At 40.7% G+C, this 26,701-nt stretch overlaps 1 protein-coding gene across 1 annotated transcript in view; it reads right to left on the bottom strand.

The window, feature by feature from the left end:
• LOC121673266 (glutamate receptor ionotropic, delta-2-like) overlaps positions 1-26,701 on the bottom strand; it is a 212,061-nt gene that overhangs the window by 80,772 nt on the left and 104,588 nt on the right. Inside the window, exons 7-8 of the mRNA XM_042046431.1 lie at positions 25,225-25,363; positions 14,896-15,091 (exon numbers count right to left, since the gene is read on the bottom strand). Of these exons, the coding sequence (XP_041902365.1) occupies positions 14,896-15,091; positions 25,225-25,363 (335 nt within the window). The remainder of the gene's footprint in view (positions 1-14,895; positions 15,092-25,224; positions 25,364-26,701) is intronic.

The raw sequence follows: 26,701 nt of genomic DNA, 5'->3' as shown, positions 1-26,701 counted from the left end.
AAAATGTAAAGATTTTCAAACTTGGATTTGTCACATTTTTCTGACCACATGCAGTTTAAGAAGCAAGTCCATGCCATTTCTCCATGCTGCAGGACACAAATCATTGTTTTTGGCGTCTTCCCGTGGTAACAAATTCAGACCATTTGGAATCAAGTTATGTTGCAGTACCTTGGATAATCACAAGACATGTCCTGGCCATCAATCTCTTATAAAACAGAGTATAAAGAACTGCATTCAGGACTGAATGGAAGACTGAAATTTAGGGGTTCCCTGGGAATTTGTATTACAGACTGTCAGGGACAAGACTCACTGATGGGAAGGTGCTATGTCCTAGATTCGTTTACTCACAGGTTGAGAATTCTTGCTAGAAATATATTTGTGTTTGTTTTGACTGGGATGGTTAATTTTCTTTGTACTAGCTAGTATGGGCTATGTTTTGGATTTTTGCTGGAAACAGTGTCAATAGCACAGGGATATTTTCATTATTGCTGAGCAGAGCTTCCACCATGTCAAGGCCTTTTCTGCTCCTCCCACCACCCCACCAGCGAGGAGACTGGGGGTGCAGGAGGAGTTGAGAGGGGACACAGTGGGTACAGCTGACCCCAGGGTATCCCACACCATGTGACATCATGCTCAGCATATAGAGCCAATGGAAGAAGGAGGAAGGGGGGAATATTCAGAGTGCTGGTATTTGTCTTCCCAAGTACCTGTTACACGTGAGCCCTGCTTTCCTGGGGATGGCTGAACACCTGCCTGCCTGTGGGAAGTGGTGAATGGATTCCATGTTTTGCTTTGATTGCTTGTGTGGCTTTCTCTTTATTTATTAAACCATCTTTATCTCAAGCCATGAGCTTTCTCACTTTCACTCTGCTGATTCTCTCCCCTGTCCTGAGATGAGGGAGAGTGACAGAGTGGCTGTGTGGGGTTGTGATGCCAGCTGGGGTCAAACCTTGACTGCATTACAGGGAAATCCTGCTCTGAGGTCAGAGTGATAAAACAAAACAATCTTCTACGCTTTGATTGATGCTATGACCAGAACCCTTACAGACTTTTATAATGCAGTTGCTTATCTACTGGGTTTTTCATTACAGATGCATTGTGTTCTCCACCCATCTTGATACAGCCCCTGGGATTGATATCTCTCCCTCTCTTACATTCAGCAGGGAATGGGGTCTGGTTTATTTGATTAAACAGCCCTTCTGCAAACAGCCATAAACACCAATCAGCCCCCATGCAGCGGGAAAGCTTTAGAGCTGGGAATAGTAAACAACTCTCTCCTGCCATTGTAATTCAGGAAGGGAGTTGTGCAGCCCATCTAGAGCAGTTATTTCATGCAAAAGAATAGAAGAATGATATGTGATTTCAGCCTGGTTAAAATGCTTCTTAAAATACTCCACGTGGCACTTTAATCATCTCCTTCCATAGCTTGGCTCTTGAAAAGAAACTCATTTATTGTAGTCACATTTTCAAACTGGACAACTCTGCCACCTAATTCAAATGCAAAGAGACATAAACTGCTTGATGGCAATTTAACTAAAGAGAATAAATGGTGAGAAAAACCCAATTATAACTACTCCTCAGCCTGAGGAAAGATTTTGCTTATTTAACAGAAGAATTTTAGCTTTATTTTTAGTTGACACACTTTAGGAAAACCCACTTGCCTACCTGGCAATAACTATGGAAAAGCAAAGCACCCCCAAAAGCCTTTGCTCATGTCATGACACCAGACTGTAGTGAAGCCTGACAACATGTGCAGAAGAGACTTTCTGCTTACTGCAATTATCCTGTAAAGCAATAACCCCCTACCTCCCAATCTCAGGATTTTGTTGGCATGAGTATGGTTTAAGCCCACAAACGTTAATCATAGGTTCTGGCATGCTGCAGAGTAGGACAGCAATTACTTTTGAGTAGAAACTATCTAGTTTGAACCACCAGACCTGCTCCAAACTGGTCCTCGTTCTCCTCTCTCCCTCCTTAAACACGATATAAGCATTTCTTTTTCTCATAACACTGTGAATAAATGAATAAGCTTAAGTGACTGAAATAAATCAATAAAATGATATACTCCAACAAAATGCAGTTTTACTAGAGTATTTCCCACTATGTATAATGAAATGACTGTCAAAAAGCAGCCAACAACAAAAGTCTGCTCAGTCTCTAGCCAGGTGTTTTCAGATTAGATATAAGAGCTCTCTCTGGCTGTAAAACTTCTATGTGCAATTAAATGCACAGAGCTATTTAGAAGCACAGACTTGGAGCTTGTAGAACAACCACCATTTTGGGGATGTATAGGGTTCCTCTTCTGTATTTGAAAAATTACACATTTTGTGTGTTTTATTTCTCTCCATGGTATCTTAAACTGTCCTGTTTTGAAACTAGGATGACTTTAAGGGCAATCAACTGTTTTAATTATATCTTCTGATACTTAGAGGCTTGATACTTATACATGTTAGAGATTAGAAAGGTTGATTTTCCCAAGTATTCTGCGAGTGATTTTTAGTTTGCAATTTAATTTTCCTGCACCATTCTTAGTACTTCACTAGCCTGTCATCGCCTACCAGTAAGTTTATTAATGCATTGACTATTTAAGGATGATATTGTAAAAAGTTGCTATTAGAGCAGATGCAGGCTCTCCTCATCTATCCACTTTTTCTTTTCTATGGCTTCCAGCTGTAAGAGTATTAGAATGGAAAAATTCTGAATCATTTCATGAGGAGCTATAAAGTGTCTTACAGTGGAGATTTCCTACAGATCTACTCACTGCAATTGCATTTGCTGATCTCTGGAACAGACATTTTGTTTAGTAATAAGTTGTTGAACAGAAATTATCTAAAGCTATCAAAACTGTTTTATGAATGATTGATATAGCAGCTCCAAAAACATGAAACAAGATCCCTCTGTTACCTCTTGTCCTTCTCTCACGATTTCAGACTCACAGCCTCACAGTCAAAGTCGTGCTTTAAGGCTGGAACATAGGGGATGTATAAAATGCACTCTTTCTCATTATTTCTGTTCATCTCTCTTTTCTATTGCATATATCCTTTAAACAGCCTTACATTCAATCCCATCATTTACATTTGTTAATGCATCCTGAAGTATTTCGGTATTATTAAAATATGTTAATACACAAAAATGATAGCTGGAAACGTTAAAGCAAGAAAGTGAATACATTACCAAGTTCTGTGCCTGGAGCAAGAGTGTGCTCTCCTGCCTCCATCTACTGATTATTAGACAGAGCCTGCATCTCCCTCGTCTGTGTGTGATACATCCCCAGAGCAGCCCACCACATTATGAGCCAGCAACCCGGCTTCAAAGTCGGAGTTTGGGAATGCTTCATCTGATTGCAAATGGAAATGGTTGCACAGATCAACAGTGAAACACTGTAAGGCAGTGGAGATAACAAAGGGGATGTGTAACAGTCTGGAGAGGTGAAGGGTGGAAAGAAGAAAGGAATTAGCTGGGGAAAAGTTGGAGTAGCTGTTATCCAAACAGAAAAGACAGAGGGTCAAAAAGCAGACAAATGAAAAAGTAGGAGGGAAGAAACAAAATGAAGTGAGAATTCAGAAGGAAAAGAACAAGCAGAGGTTGCTGGAGCTGCGTAGGAGTCTGTGTAGTCCCCAGACACTCTTGGGAGGGTGATGTTATTAATCTTCATGAACCTAGAAATGTTACAGAACCTCTGCAGGAAAAGCACTAAGTTAATGGAGATAAAGTGGAGAAATAAGAGCTCACAGGACCAGAATAACAGATGCCTGATAACTTTCGTGTTCCCTGTGGCCAAACAGGAGTGCTCCAAATGCCAAACTACTCTTCTTTGTCAGGCATTTTGTAGAGTTTTTCTTTCTTAGGACAACGAGAATGCAAAATGAGGTAGCAATTTTTGACAGAACTTTTCCATTGATGCTTTTTAAAAAGGGATCTGGAACTAGATTTGGGCACAAAAGAAAATTTGTGGTTGCTGAACTACACAAATTCAAATCTTTTGTCATCCTCCCATAGGAAAATGTCTGCAAGAAGTGACCTGAAGAAGTAAAAGAATTACTTAGAGTAGGACATTTTGCTCATCCCAAGTTTTGCTTCCTTACAGGTTGCACAAACACGACCCATATCTGATGTGACCAGACTAGGAAAACATATGCCTGGGAGTTTGTAACTTCCATCAGGAGCCCCTCTTGTTTAATAAAGAGCAATGAATGTGCTACTCAAAAATCCAAAGAATGGAAAATCCCTCCACAAGCCGCTGGCACAGGAGGAGGTTCACTGCTCTGCAGGCACCTCAGCACAGTTTGCTCATCTCTCATCATACAGTTTTTGGTCATTTAAAGCTGTTGGTCACAACCTTTTTTTCCAAAGCAATGCCACAGACTGAACAGCCTGAGAAGGTAGTGGATCAATTTTTACCAACAGCATTAGAGGTAGATTCATGGGTTGGAAAAATTCCAAACATTTATTATCTAGCAGAAGTTTCCTTGCATTGCTTTTTCATTATATATATCCAGCATGTCTTCACTGTAAGATGCCACACCAGGACCAACATCACTCTAGCAGCAGGACCCAAATAACAACTGAGACCTTACAAAACTGACCCCTCAGTATCTTTCTGCCCCAAAGAATCTGCATCTCCCAAACCCTTCCTGACCTCTGCAGCCAATAAACTTTGGTTTTAATTGAGAGAGCAACATGCAGCAGAATTTCACTTTGCTACAAATAGATCTGTAAAGACATTTCCAGTCTTGTACTCTTTAATAAATCCCGTGTGTTACTCAGGAGATGGTTTGTAACAGCACCCAGGAGAGCTGTTTCTCTTTCAGACCTCTCCCCTGCTAATGCATAATAAATGCATTCATCACCTACTAAATACTCACAACCCTTTTTATAGAATATGACAACAGCATTGCTCTGTTAGATGTAAATATGCACAAACTAAGCTACTCATTTGTAGGGGTGGGTTCAGCATCCTTTTCTGTTTATACCATCCTTTCTAAAAGGTGTCTCCCTAACACTGAGTGTGACCAGCTCCGAAAAATTAGGCAACAAATAATACTAGCAAAAAAAATTCCTGTGAGCATTATCCCGACATGCTCATACTCAGCTTTTACAACCACTGACTGAAAATGCATGCCTTTTCTTAAATTAGTTCCTAATTGTCAGTTTTCTTACTCCCTGATACCTTCCAAAATTTTTGATCCTGTAAAAATCCCAGCTTCAGGACAGAACTTGGAATTTCTACAATTAATCACCTGCCAGTGCAAATGAAAGCAGCATTCATACTGCTTAGTTATGCATAAATTTAAAGTCTCCCATAAATAATGCTTGAGATGATGCTATTCAGATGTGATAGGGGCATGGAAACAAATGTGGATATATACTGGTCTGGCAGCAATTCCCAAAGTGCTCAGGACCAGAAAAAGGCACCAGAAGATACAAAGTCCTCACACACGAAGCCACAAGCAGTTACTCCACGTGTGGTGGTCGAGGTACCCTCTCCATCAGAGTGCAGTGTTCCCACCTTCCCTACCTATCAGACACATCCAAAGTTCTCCAGAAATAACAAAAAACCCCAACCAACCAACAACAAAACAAAAAAGGAAACTCCTATTTGTTATCTCAACAGCTAGAGACTGGGGGCTATTAACACAAAATTCGTGCTACATTTTGCATGTACATAAGGATTATTTTAGACCAAATGGCTGGCAGTGCACCCTGGGCCTGATAGTGCCAGCTACCCCTACACTCCTACAGAGCTGGTCTTCTGCCATCAGGACAGGGATGCACTACAGACATTTTGCTCATAAGTCCATCTTAATTAGTCCAGTTCTACATAAGAAAAAAATCAAGTGAAATCTCTACTCTCAAAGAAATCAGTTTTCCCCTCTGGACTGTTCTGGCCTGTAAAAATAGGGCTCCAGGGTTAGACACAGGCCAAGGTGTGAAGTACTGAGCTTTGCATTTGGCCATCAGGATGAAGGATGGGGACCACACCCCCATCCCATGTTCACTCCTCAAAGGGCTGCCATCTATCCTTTCTCCAGCTGAAAAGTCTGGACTCAGCTCTCTGCAAAATGCAGTTCTACAGGACTGAAGCAAAATTAGTTCCTCAGGGTATATTTTGCTGTGTCTTATTTTTATTTCCATTTCTAGTCATGGAATACGATCTTAGTTTGGTTGATACTGTACAAAATAAGCCACCAAGAAAAATAGGATGCCATCTTAGGCACTCCTGACCACTCTCTAGAGAAGAAAATTGCCTGTCTACAATAGCTAGGAAAGAAACTTGGACACCTAAATTAGACACCTCAAGTTACACATGATGGGGGTATACTTATAGCCATTGACAGATCAAGGTGAAGCAAGGTTTTAAGAAAGAATTATCTTTGAACAGAAGATGGGATATATCTGTGGGAAGAGCCCTAAATAACAAAGTTTTCAGGCAAACAAGCATCTAAAAACAAGCAGAAAACTTCAAGATTAGAAACTACCTCTGAAATTAATGCAATGATGTTGTTGTTAATCAATGAGAAAATTCAAAAGAAATATGTAGCTGGCACCACTGAATCTGGAGAAACTGAAGAATAACATGGAGAAATTGCTCAATAAAATCTTATTTCCCCCCTCTTTTTTTATATTGTGTCAGACTGTTATGAACTTTTAGTTCCCATGCTCATCTTTTGAAGTTAGGCTGTAGCTCTCCTCTGAGGATGAAGGCTGAAAGGTCAGGCACAGAGAGTTTGTTTTTTGAGAGATACTATTCATCTGATAATGGTGGTGTTCATTAATTTAGTTCATTCTGGGGGTACAGTAGTTCTTTGGTTTCCCCCACATCCCATCTATGCCAGTATTTAGATGATTACAGTGTGCATTCCTCTCTCCCCCCTGATTTGGCAGCTATAAAATAAACCAAAGGGAGGGAAAGAGCATAAAGAAGCAACAAAACAGAGCTCCTCAGCTGATGGGTACCGATCATAGCACACCAGGGACCTGGTTGTCAATGTTTTTGTTACTGTAATAACAAAGGGGAGTGCTCAGGAGTTTGAAGGAAAGACATGACTACTGTATTGAAGGAAAACATACCTTACAGAAGGGTCCTTAGAGAAAGCATAAAGATGCCTGCTTGAAAAAGGAGTTGCACTGGAAGCTCACACAAACGATTTCCACCTCAGAAATGAGAACGCTACAGGGAGAGTCAGAATTCACCATGAAAGGCCTTGAAAGTCAAGGCAATTTTATTTATTTATTTATTTTTTACCCAGAAGCATTTTCAATGGAACTAAATGGAAAAAAAATTCTTTATAGAGGCCCTAGAAAAGAACACTGGAAACTACTGAAGTGACAGGCTGGAGGTTGTATGGACAAAACGTAGACATGTCATGGAAAGTAAATTGGCAAGACTTAAATAGACACACCAGCAATAGAAAGCCACAGGAAAGAAAATTTAAAATGATGAAGTCAGCTTCTGTAGGCTGAAGGTTGAGCTAAGTGGTCAGACATGAACAGACAGCAGAGGAAAAACACACAAATCTTATTTCAGATGAAAGAAGCTCAGCTCAGTTTAAGAGAAGTAAAACTTCAAGTTGTCTTCATGGAGCCAATTTGTTTGGACTTAAGGGACAGGGATAAGCTATAGATACAAAAGAATATGGTCTTGGATGTAGGATGGCCCACAAACATTTCAGAACAGGAATGTCTCCACCAACCAACAAGAAGGAGACGCAAGCTCCCCTAGGTGCCATAGGCTTTTGGAGGATGCATATTCCTGAGTACAGCCAGATTGTGAGTGCTCTTTATTTGGTAAGGCACAAGAAGAACGATTTCCATTGGGGCCCTGAACAGCAACAAGCTTTTGCCCAGATCAAGCAGGAAATCGCTCACGCTGTAGCCCTTGGCCCAGTTAGGACAGGACCAGAGGTGAAGAACGTGCTCTACTCTGCAGCCGGGAGCCATGGTCTGTCCTGGAGCCTCTGGCAGAAGGTGCCTGGTGAGACTCGGGGCCGACCACTGGGATTCTGGAGCCGAAGATACAGAGGGTCTGAAGCCAACTACACTCCCACAGAGAAAGAAATCTTGGCAGCTTATGAAGGAGTCCAAGCTGTCTCAGAAGTAATTGGCACTGAGGCACAACTCCTCCTGGCACCCTGACTACCGGTGCTGGGGTGGATGTTCAAAGCAGAGGTTCCCTCTACCCACCACGCCACCAATGCCACATGGAGCAAATGGATTGCTCTCATCACACAGTGCGCCTGTATTGGAAAACTGAATCGCCCTGGGATTTTGGAAATAATTACAAATTGGCCTGAAGGTGAAAACTTTGGTCTCGCTGATGAAGAAGAACAAGAACAAGTGACACGCGCTGAAGAAGCTCCACCGTACAACCAACTGCCAGCAGAAGACACATGCTACACTCTTTTCACCGATGGCTCTTGTCGCATCGTAGGGATGAAATGAAAGTGGAAAGCAGCCATATGGAGTCCCACACGACGGGTTGCAGAAGCTACTGAAGGAGCAGGTGGATCAAACCAACTCGCTGAACTCAAAGCTGTTCAACTAGCCCTGGATATTGCTGAAAGAGAGAAGTGGCCAAAGCTCTACCTCTACACTGATTCATGGATGGTAGCCAATGCTCTGTGGGGATGGCTGGAAAAGTGGGAAAAAGCTAATTGGCAGCGTAGGGGAAAACCAATCTGGGCAGCTGAGGAGTGGAAAAACATCACTGCCCGAGTAAGAAAGCTGGTTGTGAGAGTCCGCCATGTAGATGTCCATGTCCCCAAGAGTAGGGCTAATGAAGATGAGGAGGACCCTTTGCTCCCAGGGAAGGAGAAGGGCCTCTGTTCTTAGAGATGAAATGCTCCCAGAGATGGGTGAAGAGAACTTTTGTTTCTGAACGGCTCAACCTTAAAATCGTAACCCAGTAATTCAAGAGTGGACCCTCGAAAGCAGTTGTGGGAAAAGCTGCAAGTCGGGGGAAGGGACTCACATGCGAGCAGAGAACCAACCCGGGCGGCTGGCTCGTTGTGATAATGTTTTCATAGCACGAGCAAGAGAAACTCCTCTTCCTAAATGGACTGAACAAGGTTATTATGGAAGTGGTAAACAGACTGACCATCTTAAGGGTTGTCTTTTCACATTGTCAGTGGGAGAAGGGAGGAAGGTGGGGGGGAGGAGGAGAGTTCTGAAGGTGTGGTATGATTTTTTTTTTTTCCCCTCTTTCTTCTTTTAGGTCTGTTAATAAACCTCTTTATATTCTTTCAAGTTTTGTGCCTGCTTTGCTTTTCTCCTAATTCTTATCTCACAGAAGGTAAACAGTAATGAGTATTTTGGACCAAACCACTACACTGAATTGGTGTTTCTGCCCGGTTACAAACTGAACCCGCTACAGTCTGGAAAGTTCTCCAAAAGAACTGAGAGATAAGAGAGAGAGCAAGCAAAGACAGCCATGGAAGGTAAAATGACACAGCACCATAGCAGGACAGCAGTCAGTGACATCTGAAGTTGTTGAAGTGACTGTCGGGCATACGCAGAGTGACCTTTGAACAGGAGTCAGGAGCAACCTGGGTGCTGTTTCAGGGAGAGGAAAAAGGGTAAGGTACATTCAGTAGCATGTAAGATGAAACAGGAGAAGATGAACTCAGATAAACCTTTCAGAAAAATTTGGAGACAAAGGGAATACAGCAATAGTTGGCTTGCTTAGTTGCTGGATGAACACATGTCCATGTAGATCCACTTCTTGATATGTAGGCTAATTCAAATTCTGACTTATTCATTTGAATAAAGCCCAACTCTGCAGAAAATAACTTTTACAGGTGTTCTACTCAAGATAAAACCTGTGAAAACTCTCTCGAAAGTCAGTTAGATCAAACTTTATTATATACTCAGAAGTGTTGGTGAGGGAGAGCAAGCCTTTTATTAGACATAGCCTGAATTCTGAGAAAATGTGGTAGTAAGAAAAGTCTTGCATTTAATTTTTAAAGCTATGCACAAAATCTGCTTCATGCTCTGTTAACTGTCACAGACCACTTATTGTACTTCCCAAACACACTGAGCTCCTAAGCTAACCAAGGTAACTATTAGCTGTTTGATAATGCCTGAAAGTAACGCCACACTGTGTTTGTAGTGCTTTCTGGTCAGGATTCTAATTTTTGTCACTGCTGTAAGTTTTTTAAAGCCCCAGATATGGCAGTAAAGATACACAGGATTATGGGAAAAAAAAATAGCCAGACCACCCATGATAATAAAAAAGTAAGGGCAGTGGGTGCCTTTGGTACTCCAAGGCACCTGCCAGCTCTAAATCATGGACTGTACAGGAGACAGTAATTGCAAAATAGAGAGCCTGCACCTTCAGCTGTGGGACTGAACACATCAAGCTCTTAAGGGTACTTGTTAACCTTATCACTTGTAGAGCAGACACAGAACATCTCACCTGCCCAAGAAGCATCAGCTCCAGAGGCAGAGGGGAACCAGGGAACTGCTGTTTGGGTTGATAATTAGCCTGCTAACCAACAGTTGCATAGTGTAGCTGATCCCCTGGGCGTGAACTGAAATAGGCTGGAGAGCTGTCCCAGCATTGTTACATGCTCTCACCTCTTCTGCTGCCTATCCCTTTCTTAGCCACTGCCAAACTGCTGAGTCATGGTGCACATCCAGTATTCCAAAAGTCTGTCTTGGTTCTCTTTTGTTTTCAGTGTCTTTTCATTGGGCTACTCCATGGCCAGAAATGTTCACAGGAAAGAGGTGGGGACTTCCATACATTAACTAGATGTTTTGCGGTGCTATCAGTGAATCTGTCACAAGAACAGCAATTCCAATGGCAAATTTTTAAGTATATCAGGATAATTAATGAATTCAGGAGGGGGTTTGGCCCACCAAGGTAAATATTCATGATGTCGCTACTGCTGTAGACAAATTACGAATATCCATGGTCAGTTACTGACAATTTGTTCTAGCACAGAATTGCAAATTGTTATTACCCCTTTCTTCCCCATACAAGTAACCTTAGCAGAGCTTTGTTATGGTCTATTCATAAATACTTTTACTATTACAGTATTTTCAGGAGGGTAAGACTGCCATCCACAGTGTCCAGGGAAAACAAATGGGCTGAGCAGTTGCTAGCATGCTTCCACTGGCATTGGAATTAGGATCACAAGGAAATCCACATCTCAAGACCAAATTCCTTTTGACACTGTGTGCAAGCTGAAAAGGAAGTACTAGGAGCCTACAAGGAGTTTCTCTTAATGCACCATCCAGAAGCATTGTTTCACCAGACAATAATTCACAAGTTTTCTAGCAGCTAAATATTTTGCAGATAGAGTTAAATAGACAGAAGAGGTTTCAAACACATTCAGATTCCACCTGGGAAAGGAATTTTCCACTCTGTACTACTGGGAGAAATGAAGACGCTGTAGGCTATGGTATCGTGTTCAGAGGAACAAGGTAGGTAGAATAGGGCATTAGGCACTATTATACTCCAGGGAAGAAAGAGCAGACAGGGGCACAATGGAAGAACTCCATTATATTTTAAATGGGAATAGTTCCAAGGATAGGAAAGCCTGTGGTGCTTGTAAAGGATTAAGCAGGGTAATGTGCTTTTTAAGAAGACATAAAGAGGTATGTAATGTGATATGTTTAAGCCTAAATGATTTTTCTTGGAGTCCTCAATGAATGTTTAAGCAGGCATGACTTGGGCCTCTGTAAATCCTCTCTGAATAAATAACTTCCACAAAAATAGACATTCCTATGACAGAATGAGATGCATATTTCATAACCCATGCAAAAAAAAAGGAAAATCAATTTGAGATACATGAAACACTTAGGAATAATAAAGAAAAAGGGAAGATAAAAGTGAATATTCTCCAGAATTATCCAGGCTTATATAAAAATACAGCTACCTCCCCACCCATGTTGATTTCACAGAGCAGGAAGACAAACAACTGAGTGCTTCCCTACCTTAAATTCAGACTTTCGACAGCCTTTTGCTGCCTTTTGAGAGAAGAAGAGACAATAAGTGGAAGAAAATATCTAAAGTGCCTGTGCTTTTCAGGCTGTCTCCTGTTTGAGGTATTTAAAACTTCTCTCTCTTCAGGGTAAATCTATCCAGCTGCTCTCTAGCTGGACCTGTGGTATTTATAGCTGTTCATTATGGATGGAACAGGAGCACACATGGTGATATGTATGCACCTGATTTATGAGAGGAACAGGACCAATAAATATCAAAACCTGAAAACTTACAATGGCATGATCTCCCCATCCTATTTCTCTTGCCTGCCCTGCCCTCCTGCCAGGAAAAGGAGGTCAAAGCAGTAGAATGCCTGATGCAAAGTGGGACTGTGCAATCATTGTCATTTGGCTGTATTGTGTTTGCACTCATACAGGTGCCATTCCCCACGAAGCCACTGGTACAGCAAGCAGGCAGTCCTGCTGAGTGAGGGAGGTCATGCTCTGGGTGAACCAGTGGTGGGTCCCTCTCCCCTTCCTCCTGTTTATATATACATGAGCATTAGACTGCTACTTTCCTCACAATAAAATGGTGCAACCTCCACTGGAGCTGTCAGAATAAAAGCAAGACAAAACTAAAGAACTTCTAGGATTTTACAAGAATATTTGGGGAAGTGTCTTCTGTGAAGTTCCTTGCAAACCCCATTTAACCTCTGAGGTGATGCAGCGAGGAGAGTTAAAGATGGGAGTGTTCACTTCATCCCTGCACACCTCTCTCCCATGGTGGTCCATCCTATCTCACTCCCTTCATGGTCACTACTCAGCTGAGTGGAAATCTCCTTCCCTGTACCTATTTGGAGGCACTCATTAAGTCTCTGCTGTCTCACTTGGCACTCCAGGAAGGTTTGCTGAGGTGATGGCCAGTCATGCTTTGGTGCTGATGGATGGGGGAAACAAAATGAAGCACAGAGAAAGACCTGCTGGTTTAGCTTGCCCGGGGTTATAACTGGGTTAATAGCTCTGATGTAGCCAGTTAAATTCATTAAAGACCCTGAAGAGTATTATGAAGCATATAAATAGGCCAAGGGGACCCATGAATTCTTTCTGAAATGTTGTCATTTTATGAAGTGTGTTACAGAGATTATAATCTCTGCCTTTTATCAGATACCTTTAAAAACACTAGTTTTCCTTGCCTAAGATTAGCTTTCTTAATCCAGCTTTCTTCCTGAGCAGGCCAACTACAACTTCCCAAAAACTTCTGTGTGAACAGCAGCTGGCAAATAATCATTTTCGGTGTCATTTCTTCCTGTAAACTGAAGAAAGGGGAGAAACTGTGCACCCACAGGTAGATGTGTATGTTCATTAGAATCAGGCCTAAGACCTCAGATTTTTTAAAACTGGAGGGTGGGGGCTTGCTCACTTGACACGACTTAGTTCTTTTTGACATCGTGATTTGCTTATTCCTGGGAAGCAGAAGCATGAGAAATTAGGAACTTGGATGTTTCTGGTTTTGTAGGTTTTGCCATGTTTCCAGGAATGAGAAATCAATGACTGTAGTCTGGAATTACCTGCCAGCAGGATACACCACTTGTTTGTTTTTTTCAGCTAAAAGCTGTTAGTCAGCACAGCTGTGTTTGATGTACTCTGGGTTTTGATCCTTCCAAAACTCTTTTTATAACTTGGGAAGGGAAGCCAGAAGGAGGGAAGGTTTTTGGTTTCGGGGTTTTTTTTTTTTATACATACAAAAAGCAAACCCCAGCTTTATCAGTCACTTACAAACTGAGCTAAAATATGTTTTCTCAAAAAAAGCAATTTCCTCTAGCCAATAAATCTTCAGGCCCTTTTTTCTTGCTCTTTCAGCTTATGACTTTATCTAAAAGGGTTTCAAAAGTGCATTCCCCAGGGCCTCTCTTGCCTCTTTTATGCTGTTTAGTCCTTCAGAGGAGAAAATATGATCTTGGTTATCCAGAGGTTGGATTGGTGATTTTTAAAACTCCAAATAATCTTTGTTATTTTGTAGTTCTATTATTATCAAGAGCTCACCAGTGATTTCATCATTCTTCTTAACATACTCTTTTCTCTTGTTGCTATCTAGAGTGAGAACACCGGAAATTACACATTTTCCTGGCCAATGGATTTTGGTGGAGACAAAATCGGAGTTCATCTGGATTTTTACAAGTCTCTAAATTGAGATTGTGACAAAGTGAACACACAATTCATGGATATTTTCTCTAAGAAATCTTCACCTTTTGAAGTTCAGAATAAAGTCAGCAAAATATGATATTTCTTTGATTTGGTTTGGAAGTCTGAATATAAAGATACAATGGTAGGGGAAAAGCTTGTTTACAGTCACTCATTAACCTATATTGACTCTTATACTGAATCCTTTCATGGACTAGTGTTTCTATAAAAGCTGTAGCTGTCAGCCACAATTTGGGAGGGAACTATTCCATTCACAAATGTCCCTACAAAGAGCTCTCAAAGTATTTTTCCATTGCTAAACCTACTACAGAAAGCAGTTGTGAGACTCTTCTTTAAAGTCAAATCATTCATTCCTGCCTTCTTCTCTCAAAACAAACATGACCCAGAGCTACAACAGAAAGCCAGGATTTTCAGTGTCAGGAGACTACACAAATAAGATAATCAATGTCTTGTATTCTGGGGTTCTAAGTCCAGTGATCCTATTTCCATTTTGCACCCTTACAAGCACGCTCATCTCCTGTAAATATACCTGTAAATACTTTTTGGGACAAACAGTCAAGGTACTCACATATCAAAATGCTATTCAATGCCACAAACCTGAGAAGTCCCAATCCTCCGTGCCAGTGCGATGGGCTTTCGGAAATTGGTTCCAGGCATGATCATTGCAAGGGTGCAAATGCATCCCTTGTAGCTAAAAGCAACGACTAAGCAAACATGGTGTTACACAGAGCATGTCCAATGGGAAGCATAAAGGAAGCGTGCCAGTACCTTCTGAATGCCTGCGGTGGACTCCAGGACGTTGTTCTCCGAGCCGTTGCTCCTGTTGATCATGCGCCACATCTGGGAATACATGCTGTCCCTCTCGAAGGGATTCATGCCTTTCACTCGCACGTGCTCGTACACTGCGGAGTCCAGGACGGTGCCATAAGGAATATCCGTCTGCCTCGAGAGATCCTGGAGAGACCTTAATTGTTGGGGGAGAAAAAGAGACACAGGAGACTTTAATCCACATTTTCAAGAGGAAGGAGCTGCAGGCAAACAAAGGGCAACTCAGAGGAAGACAGCTCTCAAGACACTTTCTTCTGTTTTTTTTTTTTGTTTTTTGTTTTTTTGTTTTTTTGTTTTTTTGTTTTTTTGTTTTTTTAAGATAAAGCAAGGCTGAAAATTTGTTTTTATGGTTTAAGACACAAAGAGGAATATGAAGTGAAAGGAAGGGGTAGAAAAAGTGAAAATGGATGAAAAAAGAGCAGAAGGAATAAGAGGATCCTGGGAAATGCCAAGCTCGTTTGAGCAGGGGCGAGGCAGGGAGCATTGGAGTCCTACAGAAGTTGGGTACCTGCCTATGGTGCAAACGCACACCCTGCTGTGGGGAGCTGGTGTCAGCACCAGGACTCATGAAATCCAGCCCAGAGCATCTGGGCTGAGCACCTCTGTGTGTTCCTGGGTTACACTGTGAAGGGCAGCGTGGTGGGGGTGTTCCTGCACTGAACTGTGCATCCATCACATATGTCACATCCTGTATTATTTTCAGCAATAAGAAGATTTCTTTAATGATCTTGCACTTTAATGAACTGTTTTTTCATCACATTTTCATGTTATCATGGTTCATGTTATTTAGTCTAATAAATTTGTTCTGTTTACATGTTGTCTAGTCTTACCCTTCTCTATAAACCAGAAAAATAAACCATTTTAGAAGTTTCTAAAGTATCCCAAATGTGGTTTGATCAACCTGCTTTGGACTTAAAAAATGTATATAAAAATCCTTTAAAGTTTCCTTACCTCTTGGCCTGTATTTTCCTTTCCTGCAGAATTGCTCTCCTGTACCTTTGATTCTTTAATGGCACTCATTAAAATTTCAAAGTGACTACTGCAATATGTCTACTGCTTAAAACCCATTACAGCTTTCCCAGCCAAATTAACTGTGTATAAACTGCACAAATCTAGTGGATGACACATAAGGACAATCAAGGAGCTCAGTGCTGTCTTAAAGAAGGCAATAGCAAATTGTAAAAGCTTATTGCAGACACAGAAAATGCAAACAGCAATGTAGGAAACTCATCAAATTCCAAGCTGTATTTCTGAAAAATGTAAATATGAAGGCTAGTGAAAATGGCCCTATGGGGCGGGGGGTGGTAAAAATGGAATTCTTATATGTTGTAAGGATGGCACTGAAGAAAACAGTAATCACATTTCACAGGATGTGTATGCCATGAACAAAACAGAAAGCAGGAAAAGAAGAAATCAATAGAGATCAATGGCAAGGGTTTAGATGTTAGCTAAGTATAAAAGAAATCCTTTGAAATTTAGACATAGGGGCTTCGAAAAACATTGACCAAGAGCTAAATTCTAGTTAGATAACATATAGTAATTACAAGGAAGGGACGAATGTAATTGTGAGGTGTAAATAACTAATGGTATTGAAATCCCTCAAATCATCTCACTTTCTCCAACAAGATCTCATTCTTTTTAAACAGTCTAGGTACTGGGAACCTGCAAAGAATCTGTACATATATGGGGTCATCAAAGGTGAGATGCTATATGTAACATTTCATGAAGCCAAGTGTACTTCTACCAGAGGACCAAGACATGCCCTATTCTATGAGGAAAAATATGAGACTCTGGTAGACTAAAGCATCAGGACAATAAGTACCGTGGTTAGTTGGCAACTGAAAAGTAAAAAAAAATTATCGAGTCCAGATAAACACCTGTGAGTTCTGAAAGACTAAATGTAGAATGGCTGAGCTGTAAGCAAAAATGTGAACCCTCATTGCAGCCAGTGAGCAAAAGGGAAGCAGTAAATATTTTAAAAAGAGGCAGTCGGGGGAATTAGTAAGCTACTTAGGTCATATGCATAAGTTTAATAAACATACTGAAATAAGCATTGACGTAATTTTAAAGATCAGTCCTGAAGTCGACAGGTAAGTTTCTCCAGGGAAAGCAGTTCAATCATCTATCACACTTTGAAATTACTAAAGAAACCCTAAGAATTTCAAAAAGAACTTCATCTCACCAAACAATACACAGATGGTGGAAGTACAGACAACCATCGAAGGAGGAATTTAGAAACATTTCCTAGCAACCCTGGGTAGCATCAGAAATACTCAGTTGGAGTGGATGCTCTTGAGGGATTTCAAAAGTACCAAGAACAGCTTTTGCAGAACTAAAAAGCTGAACAAGAAGAGTGTGACCCTGTGGATGGGGGCAGCACTCACAGCTAAAGCTGAGGTACTCAATGCCTGCATTGCCTCACTCTTCCTCACCAAGGTCTCCCAGGCCTTTGTGACTACAGGCAGGGTTCAAGAAGGCAAGGAACAACGAGCAGTAGGTGGTCAGGTAAATCTCAACCAGACAAGGCAGGGGATTGATCGGCGTCTCTAGATCCAGAGAAGTCAGAGTGTGCTGAGAGAGCTGGCCCAAGTCCTTGCAAGGCCACCTGCTTTAATTTTTGCAGGGTGTGAAGGAGGCTAAGGGAGATCCCTTGATACAGGAGAAAGAAAATGTCCAGACTATATTAAAAAAGTTAAAAAAGATGATTAATGCAATTACTGTTGGTCCAACCTCATGGAGTGAGTCCTCTCAGAGCACATTTCTAAGCACGTGAAGGAGAGGCAGCTGCCTGGCAGCACTCAACATTGACTCACCAAAGGTAAGTCAATGACCAATTTGGTTGCCTTCTACACTAAAATTACTTCATTTGTGGACAAGACTAGAGATATTGACATAATTTACCTTAACTTTAGCAAGGCAGCCTGCCTATTTGCGTCCCACAATATTCTTGTATCCAAATGAGATCATTAGGTACAGCTGTGTGGGAAACCAAATTTGATAAATTCCCAATTGGATTGTCATGCTCATAGGGTAGCTCACCTGCAGGCTGCTAACAGGTACTCCAGAGGTCTAACCTGGGACATGTCTTTACCAATAACTTGGAGGAGGTAAGCAAGCACCCTCCTGTCAAGTTTGCAGATGACATGACTTGGGGGGACCAACCACCTGCTCAAGGCCAGGCTGAAACTCAGATGGGCCTAGAAAGGCTGGAGGAGCAGGGCATGAAATTCAGCAAGGACAAATACAAAACTCTATAGAGTTGAATAAAACTCTGCAACAACCAGACTGAGCACAGCTCTGCAGAAAGGCACCCCGGTAGGCAGCAGTGGGCCTTGCTGAGAGTTTCTCCTTATTTTACCATTAGGCAAAGTGTTGTGCAAAGTGCTGACAGTCTATCTGTCATAAGCATCACTGATGAAAGGCACTAGATAAATACAGCATACTATATTGATCCATTCTGTTACTGCTGCTGCCGCCAGTACGCTCCTATAATCAACTGGCAGTGCTCAGCAGTGCAACGAGCTGTCACAGGATGCAGACTGCAATGTCCTGTAATTGTTATTTGTCATATTAGAAAAGTATGCAAAAAAAATTTATCCAGTCTCCAATTTCTAGTGACAACACTTGGTAAAACTGCAATCATTACAAGACTCTGTGTGGCCATATAATTTCTAATATAACAAGCATCAAAGCATTTTTTGGATATATTATTGCTAAGCAGTATGCAATTGACAGGTGTAGCTGCTGCCACAAATCAGTTAAAAACAGCACAAAAGAAAAAGAGCTCCTGCGTATATCTTGTGGCTATAAAAGCAACTTTGTTATTTTCAGAAGGGCAAACCAGCACAAGACATGAGCTATTAGTCTTGAAGTGTACTACAGTCAGGTATGGGAAGCAAACAGGCTGAGAAGCAAGTGTGCTATCACACACAAAGGCACCACCAGCAGGGAAATAACAAGGAGAAGAATTATGTCAATGCCTTCAGGAAGGCATGTTGTAGTTGCCAAGTCTGGCATTAACTAGAGTCTGCAGTGCCTCACTGTTAGATGTGCTATCCTGTAACACAGGATGCCTCTCAGCTGCCCTACTTGCATCTTTTCACAGTTGCAGGTGAGGTTTCATGCTGAGAAAATGATGACAAGAGGACAAAAGCAAGACAAATGTAAGTGTAAACTCTATGGATGCACTCAATGCTGCTGTTGGCAGTAAACCCAAAGTTCTGGTTCACCTGACCATATGCTGAGGAGAAAGAAAGACTTTTGGGAGCCTTGGAGGTGTACATATGTATATTCTGCTGCATAGACAAGCTGCAAATACAGTAAAGATCTATCACACATCAGTGACTCCCTCCCCTCACACAAACATGTAAAATGGGATCATAATATATATGACCTCCTTCAGAAGCTGTTTGTTTAATAACCCACAGCTCTGCAGACTATTGCTGAGACATTGAACCTAGAAGCTATGGTACAGCAAAACAAAGAGAAATGACAAACTTTGAGAGAACTACTAGAATTATTAAACCACTGAGGTTCCCTTACAGAAGAAAGAACTCTTATAACTGCTTTGCCTCCAGCCTGGTTTATAGGTTACATATTGTTCAGTGTACCTGTGCTCCTGGATTAAACAATTCCTTCTCTTTTCAGACTTTAGTGGACATGTAAATCCTCAGCCTCACTCTGTCACCCAGTCTCAGCGCACAGCTGCCACATCAGATCTCAAAACAAGGAAAAAGCCTCTGTCAAGCTAATTAATTCCTACAAGGGATCCTTTGATGCCCAAATTCTGATTCCATTACCCACACTGAAAATTTTTCGATAGTTCTCAGTTGAACTACCTGTAAAGCAAAGCACTCATTAGCATGAGTAAGCAAATGATAATCTCACATTTTAAAACTTTTTTCTCCTTGAATTTCTAATTTTGAAGCAATAAGGTAATGAATGATAAAATTTTCTTAAGAATTTAAAAAAAGCAGATATAAATGAAAAAACTGTTAAAAAGTAAGATACCTTCAACTGAGTTTGTATACAGACAAATTCTGCTTCTAGGGAAGTGACCATGCAGCCAGGTCATAATTCAGCTTATTTTTTCTATCACTCATGCAGCACTGTGGGGAAAAATATTATGAGTGGCCTTTATGGTAAGTTTTTTTCCCATTGCAATTACTGGGATAATACCAATATTATCCCAGCATCAATATTACCCTAAATTAACTAGGCTAATAGGGCTATTCAGAGGAGGAATTGAGTCATTTGAGGAAGAATTATTAACAGATAGATGTATTTTTCAGCGTTTGTTGATTTTGTTTAGTATTCTACACCCTTAATCAGGCAGCAGTTGTCAGGTCACTTTCATTTTATGGCTTAGTGCAAATCAATTACTTTGTAATTTAAAAAATTACCTCTGCCTCCAGCTAGAAGAAAAACGTAGTAGGATTTGGATATGTTTCTTTCTCCAAAGCATACCCTCTTCTATAAATTCAGATCCTAGACTCAGAATTGGTAACATGTTCACATGTCGGCCAAAAATATTAAAAAAGTACACAGAAAAACGCTGAAAACAAAAGGTCAGCTTCATAAATAAATAAGTAACCAAATTTCTTTTTAGGTGATAAAACACCACTGAGGTCAGAGACCTGGGCATCAACATAGCTTTGTAGACCTGGGTTATAGATCAATTCAGGCTGGCTGTGCTAGGCTTGAGTGATGCACAGAGCTGTTTGTAAGAACCAGTTACTGAATTTTCAGCAAAAAACAACTGATCTCATGGCCCACACTGAAGATTTTATTTATTACTAATACAGATAAAGCTTTCCAGTGCTTTTGAGGGTTTTTCAGTTCGTTTGTCCGGTTGGTTGTTTTTTTTTCCCTAGGACAGTAAGGATTAGTTCACAAGCAGATTTAGGGCTAAGGAACGGGGCACATTAAGCCAAGGGGTTTGACTGTTGTCAGGGTCAGCTGTGGCAGAAACCATGTTAAATAAAAGATTAATGGACATGCATTGGGCAATATCTAATTACTGAGTTCTAGGCAACCCCCTTGTAGAAATCCTGTAGTCAGTTGCACTGAGCTGTATAAAGCCTTGGGGACTCAGCTTCAAATGAATCACGGTTTAGCAAAATGTTGTGAAAAGAATGATTAAGGAAGGAAAGACCTGCTTTCCCTCTATGCCTCCATGTTTGGAGGCAGAGGTCTCACCTACCAAACAAGACACACTAGTTATAACATGGAGAACATAACGGGAACTTCTGATTTTACAGAAGACAAAAGAAGCAAACTTCCCCCCACAATATGTACAAAGCTCTTAAGCTTCCACACTTTTAGAAGTGGATTAAACTTGAAACCACCTAGCACCAGGCTTTCAGATGGCAAATCCTCTGACTTCTTCTCTGTTCACCCCACTTCCCCAACCTTCCTGCAAAATGTCAGTGCCCATGTGAAGGTGGTGACACCCTCCCCTATTTCAGAAAACCGTGCAGTAATTTGAGTAAAATCAATCTCTGCCAATGGACTCTAACTTGGTCCTAAAGGAATCATAAAACATAACAATGTCAACACTGGCTCAGTGATGAACTGCAGAGCATGAGCACCTATTAGAAATAGCTCAGGACCTCCAAATTTATTTGGCATTTACCAAGAAAAGTCACTCCTAATTACTATTAATTTGTGTTGCATTTGAGAAAGTGATCCAAAGATTTAAGACACATAGAAATTATGCTTTGCTGTCACGGTGTTTTGGCATTTGAAATGCTGACTGCCTCGATTTAAATGTCATCTGCAATGTGGGTCAAGTGTGAACAAAAGATGCATCCAGGAACTACTTTAGAACTTGAGTGCCTCTGCTCTTGATATTACATGTTGGCAGAAGGTGAAAAGCTGAGCTCCCAAAGGTATTAAGAGAAACCATTTCTCTGGAAAAGCAGATTTAACACCCATTCTTTTTCTTCTAGTTTCTGAAAATTAATTTAAAAACCGTAAGTATTTGATTCAAATTGAACATTGAAGCAGAGCACAAATGCCATCAAGTGAGGTTATACTGCAAAGATCTACTTTGAGAGTCTATAGAGAAAGGCAACAGTTATCTCTCTAAGGGTCCTCCTTCGTGGATGGATTGATAAAATTTTGCATGCTTTGCTTCTCAAAGTAGAGTTCTGGATACCATGAGGCACTGAGTAGGAAGAGTGGCCCAGTCTTCACACCAGCTGAGGAAGGGAAGCTGCAAGGGCTCTGAACACAAACTAGTTTCATACCCAAAAGCTGAAAGGCAGTAACTACCAAATGTTTAATGGAAATGAAACATGCTGTGGGCTGCATGTAATATGCATGTTATCTTTTGTAAAAGATATCACAAGGACCATACCTACAACAACACACTGTAATATCTGATGCTAGCTGGAAATCTGAAATGAAAAACTATTAACTACTTTTTATATCTGTGCAAACCCACTGACTTCAATTTCTTTCCTTTTTTTCTGGCTTGTCTAAAGCTGACAAGCACTACTAGCAGAATATGGATTTTTTTTTTTTTTTTAATGCTTATACTCATTTCCATTCTGGCCTTGAAGGCTCCCCAAGGTACAATTTGAACTGTCAAAAAAAAAAAAAAAAAGAAGAAAAAGGAAAAAAGGAGCATCAGCTTTTTTTCTTTATTGCTTATTCATGTTTTTCACTTTGCAGTAATTCAGTATGGTAAAAAAAACATCCTCTCTTATGTGCTTGTTTAAGTTCCAATTTTAGCAGTTTTGTAAACTAAAGTTTTATACTCACATCATAGTTAGGATAACTTAATTCCCTCATGGATACTAAACACATCTAATTACTCTATTTTTGAGCTGGAAGTGCTGTTGAAAAATGTCTGTTCTTTCATTCCAGCAGCTTTCCAGCTGCAACATTTTCTACTGAATAAAACATTTTCAGTGACTTTGCCCATAAATAATACAGCACAAAGACCAATGTAGTCCCAACTGTACATGATAACCTCAAAATTCCACCGAGGCTTTTCTAGTGACATCATAATAAACTGCAAGAAAAAGCTGAAGATGTATTAAATTATAGTTTGGGTATATTTTATTCTTTTTTACACACCATAAGAAAACACAGATATTTGTCACAGTAATTTGAACATTTTTCTGGACTACTTCAAAACTAGAAGGGACATGATTTCAAAGCAGAACACAGAAGCCTTGTTCAGTCTTGTAAGGACAAACTGAATGAGTGAATATATAATTATTATTTATTTTGCATGCATAAATTCCCATGTTGTTTCTTCACAGTCCTTAGTCAAATTTAAATCTTTTTAAACTTAAAAAAATAAATAAATCAACTTTCCTCAAAATATCAAGGTCAATGTTGACAAGCATTGACACAGGATATCATTTTACTCCCATATAAATTTTGAGGGGATTAAAATTGAGACTGCAGGGTCAAATGGTTGAATTGTGTCTAAATACCCCAGCAGCATTGCATCATCTCGAAATCTGTTATTTAGAACACAAAAGAAAATGATAACTTGATTTAACTGGTAATACAACTGTATCAAGGGAATAATTTGCTCATGTGACTTTAGTTCATTTTATATATCTCTGTCTTAGAGTATGTAGCCCTCTAATAGATGAAAGTGGTAAGGTTGTTACCTCAGAAAGGAAGGATAACAGCTGTAAAAAATTCCCAGTTGAATTGGGATGAATAAGGACTGGTAAAGCCTGGGCAATCTGGGCTGTGGAACACCAACTTCTCCCTCCACCTCCATCACCCGAGTCATAACCATGCACTCAAAGTCAGGTTCTGCTTCCGCTCTTGGGTCCGACTTGGGCTTCAGTTGCAAATGAAATTTGTCTGCTATTACAGATGTTTATTTGCCTGCTATTGCAGATGTTTACCAGCACATGTGAAAGCCAGGCCTGCTTTTAGCACATAGAAAATCCTCACCTAGAGGAGAAGTGCCTTTGTGTGAGCAGAGTGACTGCTGGCACACAGTGGTGCTTGATCCTGACCTGTGAACACACAGGAGGCCAAGGCTCCCCCTGCTCAGTCTGTGATAGTGGCTCACTGTCTCAAGGGGAATTTCAGGGAGATTTTGAAAGCAGCTGAACTAGAGGCAGAAAGACCTTAGGTGATGATACACACAAGTCAGGGACTTGAATCAATGACTGGACTGGGAAAATGGAATTTTCCCTAAGGTCACTGTTGAGCCTGACTTGAAGGTCAGGTTCTTACCTTTCTGAAGGAAGAAATATGGTGAAATGTGCCTCTCTTCTTTAAAGTCACTCTATGATTTTTGCAAAGAAGGATATATAGGAAAGGGTAATTTTGTCACTCTCACATACTTTCACAGACTTGTAGCCTCAAGATAAACCTGCTATGAAAAACTAGCCAGCTGCCCCTCACAGTGCTTGGCTAGCTAATGCTTCACTTTATTTTCTAGTGTCTGCTTTGATCCAGGAGTGAGCACTTGAAGGTGAAGGATGTCACTGGAGCCATGGGAGCAAGGATAACCCAGCAGGCAGCTTGCTGAAGGAGAGGATACTGGAGTGCAAAAGGGCAGAGAGAGAGGATAGAAGACCTAGAAAGATGACATGATCTTCAAAAAAAGACTGGAAGGTGTGACAGAAAGAGTTCACCATAAGAGGGGTAGGAGAAGACCAGACATTCATTTTAGGGAGGCATGAAGCAAAAGAAGGACTAGATGGGAAAGAGAGAACGATGCAGTCTGTTTATGTAGTAAGAGAGCACCAGGGAGCAGAAGGAGCAAAGATTACTGGTGACTGAGTTTGTTACTGTTTGTTGTGGTTAACACACCTCTGCCTTGGCAAGAATAGGGGAAGTCAGCTTTCAGCTCCCCATACATTGAAGAAGCATTGTGTTCTTCCTGACCAAAGTGTCAGAACATAAGTACTGTGGAATACATCTGAATGGAAAGCAGAGCTGGAGAACGCAGCAACAATACCTTCCCATTTCAAATACTGATGCTGTGTGGTTGTCTCAAACTCAACTGCTTCTTTCAAAATATGTATGTGTGCAAGCTTACGTATGTATGTCTGCCACATGGAAAAGTATCTGCTAGAGGCCAACAATTCAAAGTCTAAAAAAAAAGCGTCTCCAGGGAGACTGACAGTCCATGGTATATTGTTATTTTTCTAACTTTCTAACTACTTCTCAAGAGGATAAAAACTTATTCCTTTTCTCACATTTAAGTAGAACAGTTATACCCCTTTACATGTATATTTATGTTCTCCCTCCTTTCCCTTGAATCATTCTTTGCCAACTTACTGGATGGAGTTCTCAATGCGTGTGATGGTGAGGAAAGCTGCTAGGTTGGCCGTGTAGGAGGAGATGACAATCAGAGCAAAAAGCCACCAGGCTCCCATCATCAGTCGGGTTGCCAGAGTTGTGTATGGAACCTCTCCTCCTGTGGGGAAGAAGGAAAAGCAAGAGTTTTCATTTGGCAGAGGAATGCTCATGCACTGCTCAGGATAACTGGACCCCAAGGTTAACAGCGTAAAGCAGTTCATTAAAACCTGGTGCTTCAGTAAACCGAGCAGGACTTGGAGCTGCACTTTCTATGCAAGAAAAAGCACTGAAGGGAGCCCATGCTGTCAGTTGTCACTCCTATATTTAATCTCTTTTGCTATTGTGCCTTTAATTGCAGTTCATCTGCCAGTCCTGTCCAGTAATGGAAATAGACTTCTAGATCTCAGAACAAAAGCAGCCAAAGTAAATTCTTACAATGGTCTTTCCTTAGAGATCTTATCTACAAACCTTAATTAAGTTTTTCTTTCATTCTGGGGAACATAAAGTAAAAAAATCCCATCAAAACACAATTAATTTTCACAGTTCTGTAGGCAGGCAGATGCTCGTGAGAACCGTATGTGTGGGTACAACTCGCTGCAAGTGAACTTGGACATGCAGGAAAAAAAAACCACACGTATTGAAGAAGAAAGCAAACATTGTTTTGTATTTCTATGGTTGCTTTCCTTTAAAATCCAACTACCATGTAAACAGAACATGAGCAGCAATTAAGCCTCCCAGGATGAGCTGCACACCATCGATTGTGAGACAAGAGCCTAGTAATGCAAGCCATGAGAAGCAGTAGTCTTTATGCAAATAGCTGCCCCAAAACACACTAATTTGGAGTATTTGCAATAGCTCTTTCTGTTAAAAACATATGAATCTCAGATTTTTAGAGGAAGGAAATGTTTTTTTTTTTTAATCCCCCTTTGGTCTGCAGTATGTTTTGTCACACCTACAAATAACTAAAGAGGGATAGGTGAACGCAGCAAGCACCCACAGTCAACTGCTCGAGATGTTCACCCTTTTCCTCTCCCTCTACACTCAGCAATTTGAGAAGCTGACATTATTTTTGAGGTAGCTTTCTCAGATGTAAAATCTTATGATGGTACAATGCCTGGGATTTGCAAAAGCAATTTGTTACCGATTCAATCATCTGTATGTAGTTTGTTCTTCACTTATGTAAAAACTCCTTAATGTTTCCAGAGCAAGTAAGTTTAAGGGAATACAAATTATAATTATTCACATTCCAAGAACAAATAATTTTCACTTATCTACAGAAACTGTATGTTCAATCAATGTTGTCTATTAAGGATCCTCTTACTGCTTTAATTTTTTCTTACCTATACAAAACACTGGGAACTCTGCATTGCCATACAAATCTGAAAATTTTTTCCTGCATCAGTGATGTGGAATTGTCCCATATGTGAAATAACAACTGCGTCCATTCATTTATACT

The sequence above is a fragment of the Corvus kubaryi genome, unplaced genomic scaffold, assembly GCF_017639235.1.
Source record: "Corvus kubaryi isolate FWS band 111438036 unplaced genomic scaffold, C.kubaryi_AGA036_p1.0 65304, whole genome shotgun sequence".
Taxonomy (NCBI): Eukaryota; Metazoa; Chordata; class Aves; order Passeriformes; family Corvidae; genus Corvus; species Corvus kubaryi.
Note: the sequence above shows the minus strand (reverse complement) of the source record. Positions and strands in the feature narration are given on the sequence as shown.